The sequence below is a fragment of the Culex quinquefasciatus genome, chromosome 1 (genome assembly GCF_015732765.1).
Source record: "Culex quinquefasciatus strain JHB chromosome 1, VPISU_Cqui_1.0_pri_paternal, whole genome shotgun sequence".
Classification (NCBI taxonomy): Eukaryota; Metazoa; Arthropoda; class Insecta; order Diptera; family Culicidae; genus Culex; species Culex quinquefasciatus.
In genome coordinates, this window is record NC_051861.1 from 10,939,649 (window position 1) to 10,965,251 (window position 25,603).

The window sequence follows — 25,603 nt, forward strand, 5'->3', positions numbered from 1 at the left end:
TTATCCAGAAACAGGACCTCGATCGGACCTTTCGGTGAGTTGCTTTTAAATTGGCTTCGGAAGGATTGTTTTTTTTTAATTTGTTTTTTTTTACATTCACCAACCCAACATAGTTTTGACAAGTCTTGTGTGAGCTGTCTATCCGTGGCATTCCGGCGCACCACAACAAGGAATCACATTCTGGAATTGTCCGAAACCATACCTGGTTTTTGAGTACTCCGTCCAACAGTGCAAAACACGACAAAAACAAAACAAGCTACCAGCTTCGAGCTCCGGTCAAAATCGGCGGCAGCCCCAGCTGGCGCACCTGTCGAGCGAGCGGTCGATGGCGCGGTCACCGCTCACGTAGCACAACCCGCGCCCGGGCCACCATCCTTTGATCCACTGTCACAACAGCAGCAACAACGACTAACGTCAAACATTCCGCCAGGAATGAGCGGTCCTCTTCGGGCGATGCCCAACCAGAACAATCACTTTCACCACAAAATAACTCCCGGGCAGCAGCCCCAGCAGCACCATCACATGAAGGCGTAAGGTTTTACTGAAGGCCCAAACGTAACTTGGACTTAACTCTCCACCCACGAATTTCAGGAACCACAATCGATCGGGACAGTTGGGTCAAACTGGAGGCGTTATCCAATACACCGCAGCTCTTAATTACCGTTTCGGTCATGGTCCCCATGGCATCGAAGTCGGTGTGTGGTGTGATACACCCTGTTGCGGTGAATGCGAACGCACTCCATTGAATGTAGTCGAATAGGCCCCTCGTATGCTGGGCTCGACGCAGCCATGCGCTGACAGCGCATGGACGCAGCCACACGAACGGTTCAGTGACAGCTGGCAAAGCAGATTCAGCTCTCGTCCTCTTTCCTCGGATGACGATCGGCCTGATCGGATGTCAGTCCGCACTGGTCATCCTCGGCAGACGATTTCCCTGACGGAATCTGGACCCACACATTGGCGACCGTGACGGAGTTGCATTTTTATTTGCAATTTAAAAGAATCTGCGGGAAATCGTCTGCCAAGGAAAGCGGAAAAGTAGGGAAGTGTGTGAGGAAAATCGTCGGAAGGTTTAGGCAAGTTTGTTTTCATCGTAAGTAGAGTGTGGCAAGTGGACAAGAATCGGTGATATAAAGATTTGTGTTTGTGTGCGGATGTTGGAGGCAAGTTTTTTGGTGGAATTGAATTTGACAGAATGTCGAATCATTTTGGAAAATCGCGTTGGGCACGGTGGGTCCGATGGGCCTGCCGTGGTAAATAGCTTGGAAGGCCGCGATTAGTGGAACATGTTATCGCGTTGGGCACGGTGGGTCTGATTGACCCGCCGTGGTAAATAGCCTGGAAGGCCGCGATTGTTCCAAGAAAAAAAGAATCGCGTTGGGCACGGAGGTCAGATGGGCCTGCCGTGGTAAGTAGCCTGGAAGGCCGCGATTAGCGGAACATGTTATCGCGTTGGGCACGGTGGGTCTGATTGACCCGCCGTGGTAAATAGCCTGGAAGGCCGCGATTGTTCCAAGAAAAAAAAGAATCGCGTTGGGCACGGAGGTCAGATGGGCCTGCCGTGGTAAGTAGCCTGGAAGGCCGCGATTAGCGGAACATGTTATCGCGTTGGGCACGGTGGGTCTGATTGACCCGCCGTGGTAAATAGCCTGGAAGGCCGCGATTGTTCCAAGAAAAAAAAGAATCGCGTTGGGCACGGAGGTCAGATGGGCCTGCCGTGGTAAGTAGCCTGGAAGGCCGCGATTAGTGGAACATGTTATCGCGTTGGGCACGGTGGGTCTGATTGACCCGCCGTGGTAAATAGCCTGGAAGGCCGCGATTGTTCCAAGAAAAAAAAGAATCGCGTTGGGCACGGAGGTCAGATGGGCCTGCCGTGGTAAGTAGCCTGGAAGGCCGCGATTAGTGGAACATGTTATCGCGTTGGGCACGGTGGGTCTGATTGACCCGCCGTGGTAAATAGCCTGGAAGGCCGCGATTGTTCCAAGAAAAAAGAATCGCGTTGGGCACGGAGGTCAGATGGGCCTGCCGTGGTAAGTAGCCTGGAAGGCCGCGATTAGCGGAACATTTTATCGCGTTGGGCACGGTGGGTCTGATTGACCCGCCGTGGTAAATAGCCTGGAAGGCCGCGATTGTTCCAAGAAAAAAAGAATCGCGTTGGGCACGGAGGTCAGATGGGCCTGCCGTGGTAAGTAGCCTGGAAGGCCGCGATTAGTGGAACATGTTATCGCGTTGGGCACGGTGGGTCTGATTGACCCGCCGTGGTAAATAGCCTGGAAGGCCGCGATTGTTCCAAGAAAAAAAAGAATCGCGTTGGGCACGGAGGTCAGATGGGCCTGCCGTGGGAAGTAGCCTGGAAGGCCGCGATTAGTGGAACATTTAATCGCGTTGGGCACGGTGGTTCTGATTGAACCGCCGTGGTAAATAGCCTGGAAGGCCGCGATTGTTCCAAGGAAAAAAGAATCGCGTTGGGCACGGAGGTCAGATGGGCCCGTCGCGGTAAATAGCCTGGAAGGCCGCGATTGTTCTAAGATAAGATTGAGTCGCGTGGGCACGGTAGGCCGGTTTGACGTGGTAATAATCTGAAATGCCGTTATTGTTGTTACTATATTAGAAAATTGTGATCCAGACTTACTCACTGGGGCTGAATAGTCTGAAACAAACATAAGGCTAAATTGTTCGTAACTGAGGTTGTTTTGTGAAGAAGGCTATATTGTCTCGAATGCTCTCGTGAAAAATTGATGCCAAAGCTGTGATAGGATGTTAATGATACGCTAAGCAGTGAACTTTTAAGCGTAAACTTGGGCTAGAAGATAGCAAAGAATTGCGTTTGGAAAACAAGTGGAGGAAATGTGTTAGAATGAACAAGCATAGTTGTATAAAGAAGGAACTGTTAAAAACAGGGAAATAGAGAGGAAGACAGAGAGAAAAGTAGAGAGAGAGAAAGGTAGAGAGAGAGAGAAAAGGTATAAAGAGAGAGAAAAGGTATAAAGAGAGAGATAAAGGTAGAGAGAGAGAAAGGTAGAGAGAGATAGAGAGGTAGAAAGGTAGAGAGAGAGATAAATGTAGATATAGAGAGAGAGATAAAGGTAGATAGAGAGAGAGAGAGATAAAGGTAGATAGAGAGAGAGAGATAAAGGTAGATAGAGAGAGAGAGAGTGAAAGGTAGATAGAGAAAGGCAGTAATATCTGGGTGTCTGATTATGTATGTTCCCACTTCCATAGCAGTTATATATTTTTTTTAATCTTTTCAGAGTTAGATGATGTTTATCTGACCCTAATTTAATCTTTTATAACTGAGTGTTTTAGAGAAATATTGGATAGGTTTGAATATCACGACTACGACAGCTTTAATGCTGAGATGAAAAAACAGTTGACCGAGTCATGGGCTAGCAGCTAATGAATGAAGATTTTGTTTTTTTATGGAGGAGAGGAGAGATGTGTGGTGTGATACACCCTGTTGCGGTGAATGCGAACGCACTCCATTGAATGTAGTCGAATAGGCCCCTCGTATGCTGGGCTCGACGCAGCCATGCGCTGACAGCGCATGGACGCAGCCACACGAACGGTTCAGTGACAGCTGGCAAAGCAGGTTCAGCTCTCGTCCTCTTTCCTCGGATGACGATCGGCCTGATCGGATGTCAGTCCGCACTGGTCATCCTCGGCAGACGATTTCCCTGACGGAATCTGGACCCACACAGTCGGCAACCACGGCTGTGCCGGCTCAGCTCCATCGTGTAGTTTCCTTGGGTCGGCTCGCAGGTCTGCCGCCACGAGCGGTGCTACAAGCCGGTGGTAACGGTTACTAAACTGGAGGCGTGTGTCAGTACCCAACTAAAACGACAAAGACTGACGTCGGCGATAGTTTTGGCCAAGTTCCCCGGAACAGTTGCAGCCATCAGGGGAAAACAACACGCAACCCGTCATAGCAATAGCGAAGGCTCTCCGGAAGTAGTTGATGGTTCAGGCCACTAGTTCATCCATGTCGACTCGGCGGTTCATCGAGTGACCTACGGAGATTGCGAGATATATTAAATAATTTTGTGAAATAAAAAAATCAGTACTTTTTTTAAATTTCAAAGTACCCATAAAATTAAAAGAACATTTTTCTATCCACTAATAGATGGCAGCACAATATTCCCGCTATCCAAGAGCCTTCCATTTTTGCCACCAGGGGGCTACTGCCGAATCAAAATTTACACATTGTATGCGTTTTTGCCCAGAATCCAGCCAATGTGTTCCGGGCTGTTTACACGGCACGATGGTTCAAGCGTGGTCTTGTGCGAAAATGGTTGGATTCTACACTTTTTGGTGTAATTCTTATCTTCAGTGTACCCAACAGAAAAAAACGTTACTTAATCCACCTTACCTGGTGCCTTCCTCACATTCACGATGTATTTACAAATTAATTTAAGATTTTTTTATTTAATTTTTTGATTTAGTTTTTTAATTATTTTTTTTTCATTTAATTTTTTTATAATGATTGATTTTACCAAAACAGCAATTTTTAATTTTTTAACCAACTCTCCAAAATAAAGGAGAAAGGGGGGCTGTAATTGAATTTAAAAGTGCTGATATGCCAACATTAGGTGCACGATGGAATTGCATGCTGTGCCCCTAGACTTAGTAAACAATGTCTCATGAGTTGTATATTTCAGTAAAAAGTTCGTGTAAATCTTTGTCAAGACAAAATGATGCATTCAGCAACATAATTAGTACAGACTTTTTCCAGAAGAGACACAGACACTGCTTAAGCAGTGTGCAACCGGGCGATATGCATGCTGCGCGACTCTAGCGCGTAAGCAAAAAGACCCGGCCTTTGAGGTTATGCAAAAATCAACCTTTTTTCCAGCTACAAAAAAAATTTTTTTGGCATAACTTTAAAAGTACTTCACTAAACAGAATAAAATTCAATAGGGTCTTAGGGGACCCCAAAAGGAATAGAATAAGGCGGATCCGGCCAAAGTCGGTTCAGCCAGTTCTGAGATAATCGTGTGGAAAAAAATCATGTCTACACACATCCCCACAGATATTTGTTCAGAATTTGATTCTGAGTCGATAGGTATACGTGAAGGTATATCTAAGAGGTGTATTTTAGAAGTTCATTTTTCGAGTGATTTTATAGCCTTGCCTGAGTGAGGTGAGGAAAGCAAAAATCCGTTGAAATTTGCCCGGAAAATGGTCAAATTTTAACTTTTCTGCAATTCTCCGTATAAAATCCTGTTTCGTGCTAACTATAGTCACTGTTATAACTATTTTGACAGCTTGAAAACCTGCCTTACCTTATCTAATCTATATACCTTGGAGCTGAACTGCATGTTTTTTCCATCGAACACCTAGTGTTGGCATATCTAGCAGTATCTGATGATGCGTCTGATAAACATATTGGAAACTTATTAATAAATATGGAGCTATTTTTAAAGGTCCAATCTCGCTAATTACTCTATAATTATACCATTCTAAAAATCAAAAATTATAAAATTCAAAAATTAAAAAAATCAAACATTCTGGAATTTAAAACTCTAGGATTCTACAATTCTAAAATAGTCTCGAGCTTTTTTGGTTGACAGCCCTTGGACTGCCCGATATGTCAGCCAACATATTTCACCGGTACAATGTCAGCAAAATTCTAAAAATCTGATATTTTAGAATTGGGTCCTAAAATGACGCTTAGATTGCTGATATTATTGTTTACAGCGATAAAGCTTATTTTTCTGAGTACAATGACCCTTTGTACGACCACAAAGAGTTTAAAATGGATTTTTAAATCAATTTTGAAAAATTAACCTCGCGGTCCTTCTTGACAGAAAAGCTCCTACTTGACAGCTCGTTTCAAGGGGACCATAGTTGATCCATCGAAAAAATGTAGTCCTGTCAAAAAAAAATTTTGCATTAAAATGAAAAAAAGTGATCAGAAATGGGTTTTTTATCGTGTTTTTACCGTTGTTCATAAAAATTGACATAGGGCTTTAGTACCCAATTATGAAATTTTCAAAATTCTAAATTTTTTAATAAATTTGTAATTTTGAATTTTTGATTAAAATTTTCGAGTTGTTTATTCCTGAATTACCGAATTCAAATGGTCGATTTTATTCAATTATAATATTATTCATATATGAATTTTGAGTTTACCAATTCTAAAAAAAATAATTTTTAAAATCTTGCTGATTGCTGATGTAATTTTTTACAACGTGAAAGCTTATTTTTCTGATTACAATTGGGTACTAAAGCCCAATGTCAATTTTTATGTACAACGGTAAAAAACACGATTGAAAACCATTTCTGATCATTTTTTTTTCATTTTAACGCAAATTTTTTTTTGACAAGGCAACATTTTTTCGATGGATCAACTATGGTCCCCTTAGAACGAGCTGTCAAGTAGGAGCGTTTCTGTCAAGAAGGACCGTGAGGCTAATTTTTCAAAATTGATTTCAAAATCCATTTTAAACACTTTGTGGTCGCACAAAGGGTCATTGTCTCGGTCATTGTACTCAGAAAAATAGGCTTTATCGCTGTAAACAATAATATCATCAATCTAAGTTTCATTTTAGGGTCCCATTCTAGAGTTTTCAATGATTAGGAGCTATTGTCCATTTCTTTCAAAGATACACGCCGCGCGGCATTTCAGAATGTGCCGTAGACATTGTTGCCAGCCATTTTTTTGCACTTTTGGTGCAATTGGGTCCTAAAATGAAGCTTAGATTGCTGATATTATTGTTCACAGCGATAAAGCTTATTTTTCTGATTACAATGACCCTTTGTACGACCACAAAGAGTTTAAAATGGATTTTAAAATCAATTTTGAAAAATTAACCTCGCGGTCCTTCTTGACAGAAAAGCTCCTACTTGACAGCTCGTTCCAAGGGGACCATAGTTGATCCATCAAAAAAATGTTGTCTTGACAATATTTTTTTTTTGCATTAAAATGAAAAAAAGTGATCAGAAATGGTTTTTAATCGTGTTTTTTACAGTTGTACATGAAAATTGGCATAGGGCTTTAGTACCCAATTAAAAACGTACCTGCCAACAATGCCAGGTGATTCGAAGAAGAAGATCAACAAAAACAAAACGTGCAGTACGGGATTTGACAGCGCGCATTTGCTGAAAGTGCGGCGCGTCGTTCCGAGGCTGGCGTGTTTTTCTCGGGAATACGCGCAATATAAACATATGAAACACAATAGTTTTAAAAATAATGTTATGAAAAAAAAAATATATATATATATTAAAGAACCTTTTCAAAATAACCCAAGAATTTGGTCCTAAAATTAAGCTTAAATTTGTGACATTTTTGTTTACAACGATAAAGCTTATTTGTCTGAGTGAAATGACCCCTTGAACGACCGCAAAGGCTTTAAAATGGATTAACTTCACGGCTTTTCTTGACAGAAAAGGACCTACTTGACAGCTCGTTCCAAGGGGATCATTGTTGATCCATCGAAAAAAGGTTGTCTGTTGTCTTGTCAACTTATTTAGGCTTGGTTTTTACCGAGGTTTTTACCGTTGTACATACACGCCGAAAAATATTTTGTAGAATCAGCCTGCACGAGGTTTGATTCAACAAAATTTTTGTTGAATATAATCAACGCCGATTTTGCGTTGAAACAAACCTTGATTTTCTCAATTCCACAAAAATCTTTTGTTATTTTGAAAAAGGTGCTTTGGCGTTAAGCGTTGTTTCAATAATAATCTTGATTTTCAAATCAACAAAACGTTTTATTGTTTCAAATATGCCTTATTTTTCTGCGTATACAAATTCATACAGGGCTTTGGAACCCTATTTAGCAGACGGTTAAGCTAAGAACAAGATTGTCCGTTCGACGCAGTGGTGAACGCAGAACGCTGTGCCAGTTCGATTTTTCCATCAACTGTCAGTCGAACAATCTGCAGAGGTTGCTTTGTTCAATGGTCGATGACCGGCAGGCTATGAACCAGGCGCAAAATTATGCGTTTGCGTTCAGGCCTGACGGACAATCTTGTTCTTACCTTTAACCTTCTCTCTGGAGTCTGGGTTAACTTTGATGCCGCACAGACGCAACATCAAAAATGTAGCGCGACATGGCATTCTGTTGCGCGTTGCATCGCTCTACCCCCTTGACAGTTGTCAAACTCAAGTCAAACCGAAATCAATTCCACCGCCGCCCGAGTGTCAACGCGCGTGAAGAGAGTGCACTTTCGAGCAGCAAAAACAGTGAAAAATCACCGTAAAACCGGCTGGAAGCGACCAAAACCTCTCGCAGCTGCCGCCGATCTCGATTCTCCGCTGAAATCCGCTCGAAAACGGCTCCGGATTGCCGTTGGATTGTGCCGTAGTTTTCGGAATCGCGTTCGGAGGTCAAAAATCGATTTCCTTTTTCTTGGTGGTTTATTTTTTTTCTTTTCGCAAAAGTGTGAGGTTATGTTGGCGCGTTTTTGTCCCTCGCACTGATGTGTCACTTTGACAGACGGCAGCGATTTCAAAACAAATCAAGTTGGTGAAAGTTTTGGAACTTGTTGTTTTGTTTGGTAAATAAAGAAAAAAAAGTTTGAATCGCGATGTTTGGTGCAAAACCGGGCGGATTCGGGACGACCGGTACGACCGGTGGGTTCGGAACGTTCGGGAGCAACCAGGCAACGGCCAGTCCGTTCGGGGCGGCCAACAGTACCTTTGGCAAACCGGCCACGACGGTGGGAGCGTTCGGGGCGACTCCGGCTTTCGGGACGCCGCAGGCCGCTCCGTCGCTGTTTGGCCAAACGGCACCCGCGGGGGGTTTGTTTGGGGCGAGCACTAGTGCGGCGCCGGCCTTCGGAGCGACCACGACGACGCAGGGCGGATTTGGAGGTGGGTGACGTCACTGCACTAATGTTAAGACGCAATTTGCGGACAGGAAAATTCATGAATGTTTTTTTCGATTTCAGCTTTCGGGCAGCCCCAGCAGCAGCAACCCCAGCAGACGTCCCTGTTTGGTACGCAGAATAACACGGCACCGAATACGTCACTGTTTGGGAATAATAACAACAATTCGGCGTTTGGAGCGACCAAGCCTGCCGGGTTTGGGGCGTTTGGCCAGCCGGCAGCGCAGACGTCGTTGTTTGGAGCGGCCAGCACGAGTCAAACCACGACGGGAGGATTTTTCGGAGGACAGACCCAAGCTGGAGGTGGTTTGTTTGGGGCGGCCAAGCCGGCTTTCGGAGCGGCAACTCCCGTCGTCGGAGCCGGCAATGGAACCGCCGTGGTCAAGTACCAGCCGACGCCCTCGACGGATACGTTGATGAAGAACGGGCAATCGAACCAGGTCCAGACGAAGCAGCATTGCATTACGTTCATGAAGGAGTACGAAAACAAGTCGGTTGAGGAGCTTAGGATTGAGGATTATCAAGCGAATCGGAAGGGACCGCAAGCGGGTGCGACTCCGGGAGGATTCTTCGGGGCAACGCCGGCGGCTACTCCGTTTGGAGCACCAGCGGCTCAGCCGACGCAATCGCTGTTTGGAACGACCACAACTTCCCAACCGAGCACGGGTCTGTTCGGAGGAACCACGACCAACACCTTCGGAACGACGGCGGCACCGGCATTTGGAGCTGCGACAGGAAGCACCTTTGGAAAGACGTTCGGAACGACCGCGGCCAACACCAGTTTCGGAGGGCTTGGCCAAACCAACACCAGCACGTTTGGAGGACTTGGTCAGGCCAAACCCGCTTTTGGACAGGCAACGACGGGTCTTTTTGGACAAACGCAGCCTCAACCGGCGGCCACCAACACTTTCGGCCAACCGCAGTCCACGTTTGGAGGATTCGGCACGCAGAACCAAGCGCAACCCGCTGGGGGATTGTTCTCCGGTGGAACCACAACCGCCGCACCTGGACAAAGTGCGTTTGGAGGACTCGGTGCGCAAACAACTCAAACCAGCTTCGGATTTGGTTCGAACACGGCGACCAACACCGCCACGGGAGGTGGCCTCTTCGGAGCCAAACCGGCCAACACGTTCGCTCCGCTGGGAAGCAGCTTCGGCCAAAACCCAACTTCAACAGCTCCCGCCTTTGGAAGCTTCGGAACGGCCACAAGCACTGCCGGAGGATCGCTCTTCGGAGGAACCTTCAACAAACCGGCAGCGCCAACGTTTGGCCTCAACACGGCCACCTCGACGGGCAGCACCTTCGGCGGAGGACTCAACTTTGGCACCGGTTCCGGCTCGCTGTTCGGCAACACCGCCAACAAACCCGGCGGACTCGGAACGACCAGCCTGTTTGGAAACACTTCCACGCTAGGAGGCGGAACGAACACCTTCGGCGGCCTCGGCACGAGTTCCTTTGGCGGAATCGGCAACAACACCGTCCTCGGAGGCGCCCAAGGTCAACCAGCCCAAGCTGCCGTCCCAATCCATCAGCAGATCCTGGCTATGGTCACCTCCCCGTACGGCGACAACCCCATCTTCAAGGACATCAAACCCCTCTCGGGAGCTTCGGAAGATTCGCTCAAACCGACCAACCCATCCGCCCAAAAAGCCATCCTCGAAGGCGCCAACCAGCAGTTCAAGGTTTCCCCCAAAGTCACCGGCTCCGGCGTCAAGGTCAAACCCGTCGGCGCCGCCACCCTCTCCAAGAAATCCCTCTTCGAAGGCCTCGAAGAGTACGACAGCACCCTGGAAGAGTCCTTCTCCCTCAAGCCGAACGCCAAGCGACTCATCATCAAGCCCAAATCCGCCACCCCAACAATCACCATCCAAAACCGATCCTCCCTAGCCGCCGCCACCTCCCAACTCAACGACTCCGCCAAGGAAACCTTCCAGAACCAGATCCCAACCGACCGCGAGCCCGGCCCCAACCCCGACACCTCCCGTCGCGTCTCCTGGCTCCAATCGAACGCCCTGGAAAAGGCACGCCAAGCCCAACTCCACTCCGAGTCCATCCTGGACAGCACCCTCAAGGAGTTCGCCCCCTCAACCCAACCACCCTCCCGTCCCGAACCCACCAAAGAACCATCCCTCGATTCCTCCACCTCCTCCCCACCCAATCAACCGTCCTCCTCTTCAACGATGGCGACCGGGGGAGCAGCGGCGGCGGCGGCCACCTCAACCAAAAAGGACTCGGTCAGTTCGACCTCGCCGATCAACATGAACGATTCGCTGCTGTCCGGGTCGAACCGGTCCTTCCTGAACGAAACCGTCAACGCGACCGTCACGGATCTTTCCGCGGTGTCGGTGTCGGCGGACGAAGCGGAACCGCACCCGACGGGGATTGTGCTGCGGCGAGCGGGGTGAGTTTCAAAATTATCACTCAACACTAGATTCGACCAACTGCCCCGTAAGAAAGCGGACGTAATGTTTGCTTGTCGGGTTGACATTTATTGTTAGTTGGTCGATGTAGAGCAATCAGAAGTATTTTTTTTTAGATTTTAGCGCAAGAAGTCAGCTTTATGAATAATTTATTTTTGACAAAATTAGGTACATTATTTTTACATAAAATTGGTACTTTTTCAGTCAAAATGTTGCAAAATTCAAAAATTAAACATTTCAAGAATGATTAATTTTAAAATAACACAAATTAAAATTTTAAAATTCTAAAATTCTATAAGGCAAATAAAAAATATAAAAATCTGAGAATATTTTTTAAAATTAAATTATTAAAAATAAATTCAACAAGAAAGAGTTTTAGTGTCGTGATGGAAGCAAGAGCGTCTATGCGAAGTGTTCCTTCACCCGCTACAAATTTTGCTTTGGGAGGTATGGAGATCATACATGTCATGACAATTTCATACTACAGATTTTTTTTAATTCCTCTCAAAGATGATTTCGAATCGCTCGTGAAAGTATCCTAAATATATTAAATGATTTTCCCTGAATAAAATGGGGCCCTTTTCACACAAAATAGTTCTGAGTAAAAAAAACAGATTTCTAAGCTACAAAAATTCTCAAAAATTTAAAATTTTGAGAGAATAAAGAAGTTTACAACATAAAACTTTTTTTTCAATTCCAAAAGTTCTAATATTTTATTACTCCTTAATTTTCAAATAATTTCAATTGCAAAAAATGTAAATAAAAGTTTTTAAAAATCAATAATTAATATTTGTTGAATTATTAAATTTAAAAAAATCATACAATTTTCAAAAAAAATAGATTTAATTCTAAAAAAATCACAGCTTTCAAAAATTTAATTTCAAATACATAATTTTGAAAACAAAAAAAAACACGCTAACACTTTTGTCTGCTTTGTTTGTTTGCAGAATCATCAGTCTGCATACATTTTCTTTGCGAGTTTGAGAAACTCTGGAGTTTTTTTGAAAAGGTCCAATAAACTAAATTTCCAGTTTTTGCTTTTAGGGTGTTTTTGAAACCGCCTTGAGTCTGGGATTTTAAAAAACACCCAAAAAGCAAAAACTGAAAATTTGGTTTATTGGACCTTTTCAAAAAAAAAAAAAACTCCAGAACTGTCAAACACGAAAAAATACAAGATGGTAGATGCTAAAATTACAAAAAAAAATAATAGAAAAATCAAAACAAGAAACTGAAAATAAAAAAAAAACTTAATAAATTATACAATAGTCTGAAATTATTGATTTTATGCACTAAATTGCGAAAAAAAACTTAATTCAGAAAAATTAGTTCGTTAATAAAAAATGTCCAGAAGTCAAACAATTGAAAATTATAAGTATTATGAAATTTTAGTACTGTAATACTCTTATTTCTATTTTTTCAAAATATCAAAAAATCGAAAATGTTAAACTTCTAAAAACTTTAATTCTCAAACACTAAAATTCCAAATTACTTAAAAACATCTAAAATACAAACAAACAAAAAACTCAAATTTAATAGTTCTGAAACTCGACAAAAATCTTATAAAATTCTGGACTTCAAAATTCTTAGCTTTATCAAATTCTAAGCAAAAAAAAAACATTTTCAGACCTAAATTTAAAAAAAATACATTTTTTCGTTGATGACGGGAAAATGATTCTATACGAAAATTATAGGATAGTTTTGGAAATTTCGCCATGGCCTTAAAGGGTTAAAAAAATATGTTTAATTTTATAAATTCTAACATTAAAAAAATAAAAATTGTAAAACGCCAAAAAATCTTAAATTTAATTTAATCTAGGATTTAAAAAAAAATCTCAAAAATTTAAAATTAGGAGTTTCTAAAATTAAAAAAAAACCTATAGAATTCTTATATTCTAAATTTATTAAATTCTAAAATTCATAAATTTCTAAGATCTTAAAATTCTAAAATTTTCTAAATTCATAAATTGAAAAAAAATCTTCTTGAATTTTAAATAACCGATGCGATGAGCAGTGATTTATTTTTAAAATTACCTAAACTAAAATACGTAAAGTAAAAAAAATGTTCTAAAATTCAAAAAATCCTAATATTTTAAAATATTAAACTTGCCAAATTCTTAGTAACCAAAATTCTAAAATATATTTTTTTCAAATTACGGCGGTCAGGAGAGTGGTCTAAAAATTAGAGTATAAAAATTCTACAATACAAAAAAAACTAAAATTTAATAGTCCTGAAAATAAAAAAAAATCTAAACTTTGAAAATTATAAGTTTTTCCGAAATAACAGAATAACAGAAATTCCAAAAATTCTTATACTTTAAAATATTAAACTTGTCAAATTCTGAATAACCAAAATTCTAAAACATATGTTTTTAAATTACGGTGGTCAAGTGAGTGGTCTAAACATTCAAGAGCATAAAAATTCTTAAATACAAAAAAAACTCAAATTAAATAGTTCTGAAAATCAAAAAAAAAAAGTCTAAACTTTGAAAATTATAAGTTTACATTAAAAAAAAACTATAATTTTAAAGTTCTAAAAAAATAAAATTTGTAAAACGCCAAAGAATCGAAAATCAAATTTAATCTGGGATTTAAAAAAAATCTGAGATTCTAAAACTCTGAAAGTCTAGAATTTTTAAATCCGGAATCCATTTTATTCTAAATTTCATAAAATTCTATGATCTCAAAATTCTGAAATTTGATAAATTCATGAATATAAAAAAAAATCATAAGTTCTAAAGTTTATAAAAACCAAAAATTCAAGAATTTTTAAATTCTAAACTCCTTGAATTCTTGAATACCCGGCGCGATGAGTAGAGATTTAATTTGAAAATAAAAACATTTTTTTTAGTTCTGAAATTCCAAAAAAGCTTAATATTCTGAAATAGAGCAATTCCAGCTCAAATCAGGAATTTTTCTGGTACTTTTGTACCCGACCCTCTCAGATTTCAATGAAACTTTGTAGACATGTTATCCTAGGCCTATATAAGCCATTTTTGTGTATATGGAGCCAATAGTACCCGAAAAAAACATTTGAGCTGGTCGTAAGGTATTTAAATATTTTTGTATTTTGCAATTTAAAAATTACTGTATCTCGAAGCCGTTGCATCGTATCAAAAAGTGGTCAAAGACAAACTTGTAGGAAATTGGACGGGCTTTCTGAAAAAAATACACTGAAACAAAAATACACGCCACTTCTATGAGATTTCTCAGTTTTTAAGTATAAAAGTTAAATTTGATGATGATGTTACGAATTTTTTTCGCCCAAATTTTTTGAGGAAATAGCCTAAAATGTTACAAAAAGACTCACCAAAAATGCAGGATGGTATGTCTGTCATAAAAAAATTACAAAAATCATTTACTACAACTGTTTTTTTTTTTTTGAAAAGTGGTCTTAACGTCAAAATTTTACAGAATCGATAGTGGGAATCGATTCCCCAGACAATTTTACATAAAAGTCTCCATATTGACCATTGCCCTAAGTCCAATCCTTGGATATTAAAAATAAAAATGTTGAAAAAATAGGTTTTTTGGTGGTTTTTGGCAATTTATATATGACAGACTTCGTTGTTCTGTCTCGTAAATATTTTTACCGGAAAGCTCGTCCCATTTCCCATAAGTTTGCCTTTGACAATTTTTTCAATTTGACTTGTCTTATTATTTACGTAAGCTTATTTACTACCTTTACTAACCAGGTTTCTACCACACTGAAAAAAAAAATAAATCTATTTACAGTAATGAGCAATGTAATTAAACTTATATCTGTAAGCCCATAAATTTAATTGAAATGCTGTCAAAGACAAACTTATGGGAAATTGGACGAGCTCTCTGGTAAAAATATTTACGAGACTGAAAAACCAAGTCTGTCATATAGAAATTGCCAAAAACCACCAAAAAACCTATTTTTTCAACATTTTTATTATTAAAACCGCTGTATCTTCCCAAGGATTGGATTTAGGGCAATGGTCAATATAAAGACTTTTATGTAAAATTGTCTAGGAAATCGATTCCCACTATCGATTCTGGAAAATTTTGACGTTAAGACCACTTAAAAAAAAAAACAGTTGTAGTAAATGATTTTTGTAATTTTTTTAGGACAGACATACCATCCTGCATTTTTCGTGAGTCTTTTTGTAACATTTTAGATAAGAAATGATTAATATTAAAATTACACAAATTAAAATTTTAAAATTCTATAATGCAAATAAAAAAGCTGAGAATAATTTTTAAAATTAAATTATTAAAATTAAATTCAACAAGAAAGAGTTTGAGTGTCGTGATGGAAGCAAGAGCGTCTATGCGAAGTGTTCCTTCACCCGCTACAAATTTTGCTTTCGGATGGGAAATATGGAGATCATACATGTCATGACAATTTCATACAACAGATTTTTTTTATCCCTCTCAAAGACGATTTCGAATCGCTCGTGAAGGTATCCTAAATATATTAAATGGGACCCTTTTCACACAAAATAGTTCTGAGTAAAAAAAACAGATTTCTAAGCTACAAAAATTCTCAAAAAACAAAGTTGGAATAGTCAAAATAATAAAAATTCAAAAACGGATAAAAAATTAACAAAAATTTAAAATGTTGAGAAAATATAGAAGTTTACAATATATTTTTTTTTTCAATTCCAAAAGTTCTAATATTTTATTACTCCTTGATTTCCAACTTCAAAATAATTACAATTGCAAAAAAAGAAAAAAAAAAAAAGTTTTTTAAATCAATAATTATCAAAATAATTATCAAAAATGTATATAATTTTATATTCTAACATTAAAAAAATTAAAATTGCAAAACGCCAAAAAATCATAAATTTAATTTAATCTGGGATTTAAAAAAATCTATATTTAAAAATTTGGAGTTTCTAAAATTTTTAAAAAAGTATAGAATTCTTATATTCTAAATTTATTAAATTCTAAAATTCATAAATTTCTAAGATCTTAAAATTCTAAAATTTTCTAAATTCATAATTTGAAAACAAAAATCTTAGATTTCAAAAATTCAAAAAATTCTTGAATTTTAAATAACCGATGCGATGAGTAGTGATTTAATTTTAAAATTACCTAAATTAAAATACGTAAAGTAAAAAAAATGTTCTAAAATTCCAAAAATCGAAAATGTTAAACTTGCCAAATTCTGAATAACCGAAATTCTAAAACCTATTTTTTCAAATTACGGCGGTCAGGAGAGTGGTCCATATTGACCATTGCCCTAAGTCCAATCCTTGGATATTAAAAATAAAAATGTTGAAAAAATAGGTTTTTTGGTGGTTTTTGGCAATTTATATATGACAGACTTCGTTGTTCTGTCTCGTAAATATTTTTACCGGAAAGCTCGTCCCATTTCCCATAAGTTTGCCTTTGACAATTTTTTCAATTTGACTTGTCTTATTATTTACGTAAGCTTATTTACTACCTTTACTAACCAGGTTTCTACCACACTGAAAAAAAATAAATCTATTTACAGTAATGAGCAATGTAATTAAACTTATATCTGTAAGCCCATAAATTTAATTGAAATGCTGTCAAAGACAAACTTATGGGAAATTGGACGAGCTCTCTGGTAAAAATATTTACGAGACTGAAAAACCAAGTCTGTCATATAGAAATTGCCAAAAACCACCAAAAAACCTATTTTTTCAACATTTTTATTATTAAAACCGCTGTATCTTCCCAAGAATTGGATTTAGGGCAATGGTCAATATAAAGACTTTTATGTAAAATTGTCTAGGAAATCGATTCCCACTATCGATTCTGGAAAATTTTGACGTTAAGACCACTTAAAAAAAAAAAACAGTTGTAGTAAATGATTTTTGTAATTTTTTTAGGACAGACATACCATCCTGCATTTTTCGTGAGTCTTTTTGTAACATTTTAGGCTATTTACTCAAAAATTTTGAGCGAAAAAAAAAATCGTGACATCACCATCAAATTTAACTTTTAAATTAAAAAACTGAAGAATCTTATAGAAGTGGCGTGTATTTTTGTTTCAGTGTATTTTTTTTTCAGAAAGCCCGTCCAATTTCCTACAAGTTTATCTTTGACCACTTTTGATGCGATGCAACGGCTTCGAGATACAGTAATTTTAAAATTGCAAAATACAAAAATATTTAAATACCTTACGACTTTCTCAAATGTTATTTTCGAGTACTATTGGCTCCATATACACAAAAATGGCTTAGAAAAATTCCTGATTTGAGCTGGAATTGCTCAATATTGAACTTCTCAAATTCTGAATAGATAAAATTCTAAAACTTATTTTTTTTTTTAAATTTCGGTGATCAGGAGAGTGGTCTAAAATTCAAGATCTTTTATGACATAATAAAGTAACACTCCCCTATACTAACTATCGGGCTATTTTGAGTGAATGTCGGCCTTACAAGCAGCAGTTACGTCACATTTTTTTTATAGGGTTAGCACTCAGATCTAATCTCTCCGGTCCCCCCCCCCCCCCCCTATTTTTTTTTCCTTCCAGCTACTACACCATCCCGTCGCTGGACGAGATCCTGCAGCTGATGGACGAGGAGGGCCGCTGCGTGGTGGCGAACTTTACGATCGGCCGCCGGGGCTACGGCAACGTGTACTTCAACGAGCCGATCGACGTGGCGGGCCTCAATCTGGACGAGATCGTGCACTTCCGCCACAAGGAGGTCATCATCTACCCGGACGACGAGAACAAACCGCCGGTCGGGCAGGGCCTGAACCGGAAGGCGCAGATTACGCTGGACCAGGTGTGGCCGCACGATAAGGCCCTGCACGAGCCGATCAAGGACGCCCAGCGGCTGGCGCTGATGGACTACGAGGGCAAGCTGCGCCGGGTGTGTGACAAGCACGATACGAGGTTCTTGGAGTACCGGCCGGACACCGGGAGTTGGGTGTTCAAGGTGGAGCACTTTTCCAAGTACGGGTTGAGTGATAGCGATGACGATGAGGACGGGGGTGGGGCGCCGGTCGATCCGAAGAAGAGCAAGATGAGCGTTCCGGTTGCGATGAGGAAGAAGGTGCAGAAGCCGCTGGCCGCGGCGGAGAAGTCGCTGGACGAGTTCAACTACTCGGTGATGACGAACGACGTCACGACGACGACGACGATGGCGAATCCGACGAGTCCGACGGCGGCGTTGGCGCTGGGGTTGGGCCAGGACTCGCACAAGTTGCAGCTGATGAAGGCGTCGTTCTTCGTGGAGGATGACTTTGATAGAAGGTCGGTCATTTCGGAGATTACCGATGGAGGGCGGGACAGCCCGGACCAGATGGTGCCGAATAAGCCGTATCTCGGGTTGGGTCGCACGTTGGCCAGTAGCTTGTACATGAGGCCGTCGATGACGGTGGAGTCTCCGTCGGCGAAGGTGGTTGACACGACGGAAGGTTTGGACAGCTATCCGGGCTTGTTTGCGACGTCGACGCAGCAGATTCAGGCGAAGCGTCCGCCGAAGGAGACGGCGGTGGAGATTCCGCGCCCGATTGGACCGCGATCGGCGCCGTTGGTGGTGAAGCCGAAGGTGGAGTTGGTCCACTCGAATGACCTTTGCATCCCGATGGGACGGTCGATTTTGGCGCGCTTTTTGGACAATAAAAGTGACTTGGCGTTCTTTCATGGGCGCAAGTTCCGGGTTGGCTGGAGCTTCCCGGCGGCGTTGGTCCAGCTGAGCACGGCGGACAATTGTGCGGAGTTGAAGAAGGGCGCGGTGGTGAACGTTGGAGAGTTGAGTGGGTTCTTCAGAGGGCGGTTGGGGAAGGATTTTTCTCCGGCGGCGCTGCAGATGTTGCAGATTCGGTCGTGCGCGGTAATTCCGGAGTTCCGGAAGAGTGTGGAGGATCATTTGAGGATTCAGCTGAAGTACGACGACGTTCGGCAGGTTGAAGGTAGCGAGTGCCCGTACTATGTGGCATCCGGGCGGCATCAAGCGCTGGAAGATCATCTGGAGATGGCGCGGTTGATTGCAGACGGGAGTTGTTCGTTTGAGGCGCTGTGCGTCGAGGTTTGGTCACTTTGTGCGGCGTTGTGGGGCGCCCGGGAAGAGTTGGAGGACGTCGAGGAGAGCGCGCACATGGCGACCATGTTCAGGCGAGAGTTGTTCTCCGAGTGGATCGAGGAGGTCGTCACGGAGCAGTCCGCGAAGGAAAAGGTGACCAAAAAGCAGGAATATCTGGACCAGTTGTTGGAGCTGATTGGCACGCACAAAGTTTTGGACGCATGCGAGTTGGCTTTTGAGAGCAACGACACCAATCTGGCGATGCTGCTGGCGCAGATCTCCGGAGGTCCAACCGTCCGGCAGCTCATCCAGCACCAGTTGAGCTCGTGGCAAACGGTAGAAGCCGACAAGTTCATCGACCCGCGTAGACTCAAAGCGTTCATGCTGATCGCCGGGATCCCACTGCTCTCATCAACCCACGGAACCATCAACATCTTCGAGAACCTCAACTGGCTCAAGTCCCTCGCCCTCCACCTGTGGTACCTCTGCTCGCCAACCGCCTCCATAACCGACGCCCTCGTCGCGTACGAAAAGTCCTTCGAAGCCAGCGAGTTCTTCGCCCTCCCACCAACGCCCTCCTACACCTCCCGCGTCAAGCTGACCAGCCCCAAACCCATCCAAGACATCCGCTTCCACCTCCTCAAACTCTTCTCCGTACGATCCCACCCGCTGGAAGCCCTCCTCAACCCGGCCACCCACACCTCCGACCCCTCGGACTTCCGTCTGTCCTGGTTCCTCCTCCAAACCCTGGAAACCCTCGGCTATCGACACTGCTCGGAACTGTCCCGCAGCCAACTTCATCTCTCCTTCGCGAACCAACTGGAAAACCACGACCTCTGGCACTGGTCCATCTACGTGCTGCTCCACCTCAACGACCGCTCCCGCCGCGAACTCGCCATCCAGGACCTGCTCTACCGTCACATCCAGCTCAACGAAACCGACGACGATGTGGAGTATCTCGCCCGCGAGCAGTTCATCGTGGCCGAGTTGGGCATTCCCGAGTGCTGGATCCACTGGGCGAAGGCGGTTCGCGCCGGCAGCCAGTTCGACTACCACCGGCAGGCCAAGTATCTGCTGGCCGCGAAGCAGTGGTCCCAGGCGCACGACGTCATCATGGAGCATCTGGCGCCGGATTGCGTCATCAATGGTGAGTTCTGGAACATTAACTTTAAGGTAAATTTATTTTTAATTTTGCGTTTTGCAGACGACATCCCGTACTTGAAGTCCCTGCTGGGAGAGTTTGAGGACGTCAAGCAGATCTACAACTGGTCCATCAAGGGACAAATCCTGAAGGACTTTATCGAGTTGAACGAAAAGGTAGCAAAATCAACTGAATTTAAAACCCCGACAATAACTAACAATTCCCAACCCTTTCCAGTTCGACCTGATTCGGGACGCGATCGACGACGAGGTGGCCGAGGCGCGCCTCGAGCAGCTCAAGCCCAAACTGTCCGACCTGTGCTCGGTGATCAAGATGTTCCCGTGTCCGACGCCGAAGCACCGGCTCTGCCAGAGCGAAATCGCCCAACGGTTGGCGTACCTGATTCGGTCCTTTTTCGTCTCCGACCCGCGCATCAACAGCTGCGCCCTGCTACGGAGTGCGCTGGAAAAGTTGCCCCTGCCGCAGGAGTACGCGCTCGAGGAGTTGCAGCACATGCTGGGGGCGTTCCTGGCGGAGGATTTGAGGAAGCAGTGAGTAAAGAGGTTGGAGAAGTTTTCTTTTAATCAAGTGTATTTTTAAAATTCACCCAGTTATCAAACACGACACAATAGAAAGATGTAAGCACACAATCCCCAAACACCCAGCAAAAATATATAACTAAAAAGAGAGAAAAGTTCACTTGTTGAAAATGTTAATGCAAACTCACAAATAATATTCGACAGCCTACGATTTAATTCTTTTCCACCCCCTTTCAAACTTTATTCTACGAGTTTTGTTTTGCTTGCTTAAGACAACGGAAAGTAAATAAACAATAATTAAAACAGGTTAATCTAAGTTAATCGCCTTAAGTATGTGAACCTATCATTATGCTATTTTTGTAATGGTTTGAATAATATGTAAAATTTGGAAACAATAATAGTGATTCGACAAACAAAAATGCCATGTTTTATTTTATTTGATGACTTCCGTTCCAGAAGATACCAATTCCCTCGGAACAACTCTCTACAAAATTGGTTTTTATTATTAATTTTAATTTTGATATTTTTTTTTGGTGCCTTCGGAATGCCCATATAATTTTTCATACAAATTTGGCAGCTGTCCATACAAAAATGATGTATTAAGATTGAAAAATCTGTATCTCTTGAAGGAATTTTTTGTTCGATTCGGTGTCTTCGGCAAAGTTGTAGAAATGAATAAGGACTACACTGAAAAAAAAATCCCGAAAAAATGTCCACGTGGTTTATGGATGGTCCCTTTAAAAAAATACTATTTTTAATTAATTTTATTTTTTTATATGTTTTGGTGGACAACAAATGCCAACTTTTCAGAAATATCCAGGATGTGAAAAAAATCTTTGACTGTGTTATGAATTTTTGGAATCAAAACAGATTTGTTTTTAAATCGAAAAATTGGTCGCACAAAATTTTCAACTTCATTTTTCGATGTAAAATCAAATTTGCAATCAAAAAGTATTGCGCGTATTCCCGAAAAAGACACGCGGCAAACCAGCCTCGAAACGACGCGCCGCACTTTCGGCAAATGCGCGCTGTCAAATCCCATACTGTGCGTTTTGTTTTTGTTGATCTTCTTCTTCGAATTGCATGGCGTTGTTGCCGGAAATGTTCTTTATTGCACCAAAAGTTTAGAAAATCGTTGGCAACAGTGTCTGCGGCACATTCTGAAATGCCGCGCGGCGTGTATCTTTGAAAGAAACGGACAATAGGTTAGATTGCTAATTTTGAAAATCAATCCAATTATCATTTTTCAAGCAGATCTTTGCTTTTATGGTAGAAATGACTTTAAAAAATATTTGTCCACTTGAATAATCTACATTCTCAATTGATTAGTTATGTTTTGGTTGATTAAAACATTCCCTTATTTTGAATCAGATAATGAACAGGTTAAATCGACCATCACAAAAATATTTTCGTTTATATCAATTAAGCTATTTATTTCTTACCTGAAAATGGTATAATTTGCTTTTAATGTCGATTTTATGATGAAATAAAACAATTTCAAATTTCAAACCAATTTACTCGCTGTAGGTTATAATGAAAACATTACCCCAAGTTTGAGCGCCCTCTAGTGGGGGTTAATTTTGACGTTTGATTGCCTATCAACTCTGCTGTAAACCTTTCGCAGTAGGCCTGGCCGGTTTAACGTTTGTGGTGTTTTTATGCTTTCTAATGCAATGGCGCACTGCAAATGATAATAAATACTAAAAAACAAACGCAAGGGTTTGATTTGACTAGATTAGATTATATTCGCTCGTATCCCGCATAGTCAACAACCATACAGTCACCATTTGTCGAATGATTTTTCCTTAATGATCTTAATAATACACCAAATAGGGTGCAACCGTACATTTTCCATTCCCCAAACAATTCTACAATTTATTAAATAGGTCGTTAGGTAATGTTACAATACATTTTTACAAGGGATTTTTTTCGTGGATCATAGTCATACCCTACCCCAAACTGTTCAATTCTTATTTTATGTGAACCGTACCACAAATCAATAAAATATGATTTTAAATGGTGAACTGCTTAACCTTAATAAGTGTTTTCTGCAAGTGAGTAACTCTAGATATTCTTGGAAGGTTATAAACAAATCTTATACATGAATTAAGTGCCACCCTAAGTCGATCAAGGGCTGCCATAGATGCATTTGTGTACAAGAAATCTCCATAAATAAAATGCGGAAAAAGCAGGGTTTTAAAAATTCGAATTTTTGTTGCTATGTCTAGATGTCTGGCTACAAGATGTAATTTTTTTAATGTTCCATAAATTTTTCCACACTGAATGTTTATTTGGGCCTCCCAACATAAATTACACATAAAGGTTATCCCAAGATTTACAACTTTATCAACAAAAACAATTAGGTCACCATTCAAAAACAACATGGGATGGTTAATTTTAATCTTGGAATGACTAAATAGAATTGCTTGCGTTTTAGACGAATTTATAAACAACAAGTTACGTTGAGACCAGAGCCAAACACTATGAAGATCGGAATTAATTTTTCGTGCAACAACATCAATATTATAATTAACATCAGCGTTGAAGTATATTTGGACATCATCGGCAAATAAATGCGCCGAACAAAAAGTTAGAACCGATGGAAGATCATTTATAAAAAGCGAGAATAGAATTGGCCCCAAGACTGAACCTTGGGGGACACCAGATTTTATCATTACAAAACTAGAAAAAACATCATTATACAAAACGGCTTGACTTCGATCGCTTAAATATGACTTTATGAGATCAACAGCCATTGAAGAAAAGTTAAATTTAGATTTTAATTTATGCAATAGTTTTGTATGTGACACACGATCAAATGCCTTGGCGAAATCTATTAAGAGCAAAATAGCAATACCCTTTTATCTAAATTTAAGGCAATGTCGTCGTGTATTTTGATTAACGCAGTTTCAGTGCTGTGGTGTTTTCTAAAACCTGATTGATAGGGACTCAGTAGGTTCATTTGATTAACATATTCTGAAATTTGTGATTTTACTAATTTTTCAAATGCTTTAGAAAGAGCACTTAGAATGCTTATTGGCCTAAGATTACTTAAAGAAGTACTATTATTTTTTTTCTTAATAGGAATAACTTTTACGCGTTTCCATGCATTAGGAAAAATTGATGTCAGAAAAATAGAATTGAAAATATGAGTAATATAAGATAAAGCTAAGGGTAGAATAATTTTAACAAATTTAATTGGTATTTCATCTAAACCGATTGCATTTGAAGAGATAGAAAAAACAGCATTAACAACCTCAAATTCTTCCACTTGTCGAAAACGAAAACCATCATCATTTGAAAAACCTGAAATACCATCATAAGGAGTATCATCGGACGTAAAATTAGAAGCAAAAAAATTATTAATGTCTGTAGGAGAAAACTCGCAGCTTTTGTGCGTGGAACTAGTTTTAGTAACACCAAGTTTTTTAATATTTTTCCATAATTGTTTACTAGGAACGTTGGTATTAATAATTCTTCTTTCATAATTTTCCTTGGCATGTTTGATCGTTTCATTTACGCGATTTCTAAGTCTCTTATATATGTTATGCAGATCAGTAGTTTTGTTACGTTTCCAGTTATTGTAGGCAATATTTCTATTAACGATAGCTAGTTCAATATCATTGTTATACCAAAGATTGTCTCTTGGTTTGTACCACTTGAGGGAAAAAGTCTTCATGTAACACCTTAAGTATTTCATTAAAACTGACCAATAAATCATTAGGATCAGTTATACGCAAAAAAGAGTTCCAGTCGAAAGAAAAAAAAGGTATCACGCAAAGCTGCTGCATTAAAGTTATTGTAATCTCTAAAGTAAATAATATTATTTTCAGAATTGAAATCAATATCTAATGAGGCAATTATCATATCATGATTTGACACACCTGGCATAGAAATTTGATCATTTTTTATAATAAGTTGCGGAGAGTCAGTTAAAAGAAGATCAAGCTGAGAACATCCGGTATTATGAAAGAAAGTTGGCTCATCGTTTATACAAACATATGACTTTCTTTCTAGAACATCACGAAAACTTCGTGATTTATTGGAATCTTTCATCAAATTAGTATTGAAATCACCGATAAAAAAGGTTGATTCATATTTTATGTTAAACTCTTCAAAGTGGGATGCCAGAAGACCAGAACAATCAGAAATTGGTGGATTATAGTGAGTTTACTGAGTTTACTAGTAGAAATTTTTTCGAACCGCACTGCATTTCCAGCAACAAAAATTCAGTTGTGTGAAAGTATGGAGAAGATATCGATTTACTAACAATGCGACAATTCAAATTTTTTCGATAATATACACAAATACCTCCTCCTTGTCGATTTCGGTCATTTCTAACCAGTTGGAAATTATCAATTTCAATCATCGAATCGGTAATTTTATCACTTAACCAAGTTTCTGTCATACAAATGATATCAATTTTGTTGTCAATAAAAGACATTTTAAGTTCATTGAATTTAGTGAACTGTCGAGCACAAAGGCTTTGAACATTGATGTGGGATATATTCAATTTTTCATTATTTAAACAAGCATTGATGACCGCACGTGGAATGAATGAATTTGAAGGGGTGTTGTGAACGGATCCACTATTCAACATCGTAGAACCAACTGCAAATTGACTTCAGAGGAAACCCAACTGCCATACCCACCACACGAAAATTACAACTAGGATTTGAGAAGCATATCTTATAACTAATTATT

The 25,603-nt window shown here is 40.5% G+C and overlaps 1 protein-coding gene across 1 annotated transcript; it reads left to right on the plus strand.

The window, feature by feature from the left end:
* The first annotated feature begins 8,105 nt into the window (after positions 1-8,105).
* Positions 8,106-21,318, plus strand: LOC6033955 (nuclear pore complex protein Nup98-Nup96). Its single transcript, XM_038249969.1, has 5 exons — positions 8,106-8,815; positions 8,893-11,230; positions 17,722-20,366; positions 20,424-20,536; positions 20,598-21,318. Exons 1-5 carry the CDS (start codon positions 8,530-8,532, stop codon positions 20,913-20,915), a joined length of 5,700 nt encoding a protein of 1,899 aa, XP_038105897.1. The 5' UTR covers positions 8,106-8,529; the 3' UTR covers positions 20,916-21,318.
* The last annotated feature ends 4,285 nt before the right edge of the window (positions 21,319-25,603 follow it).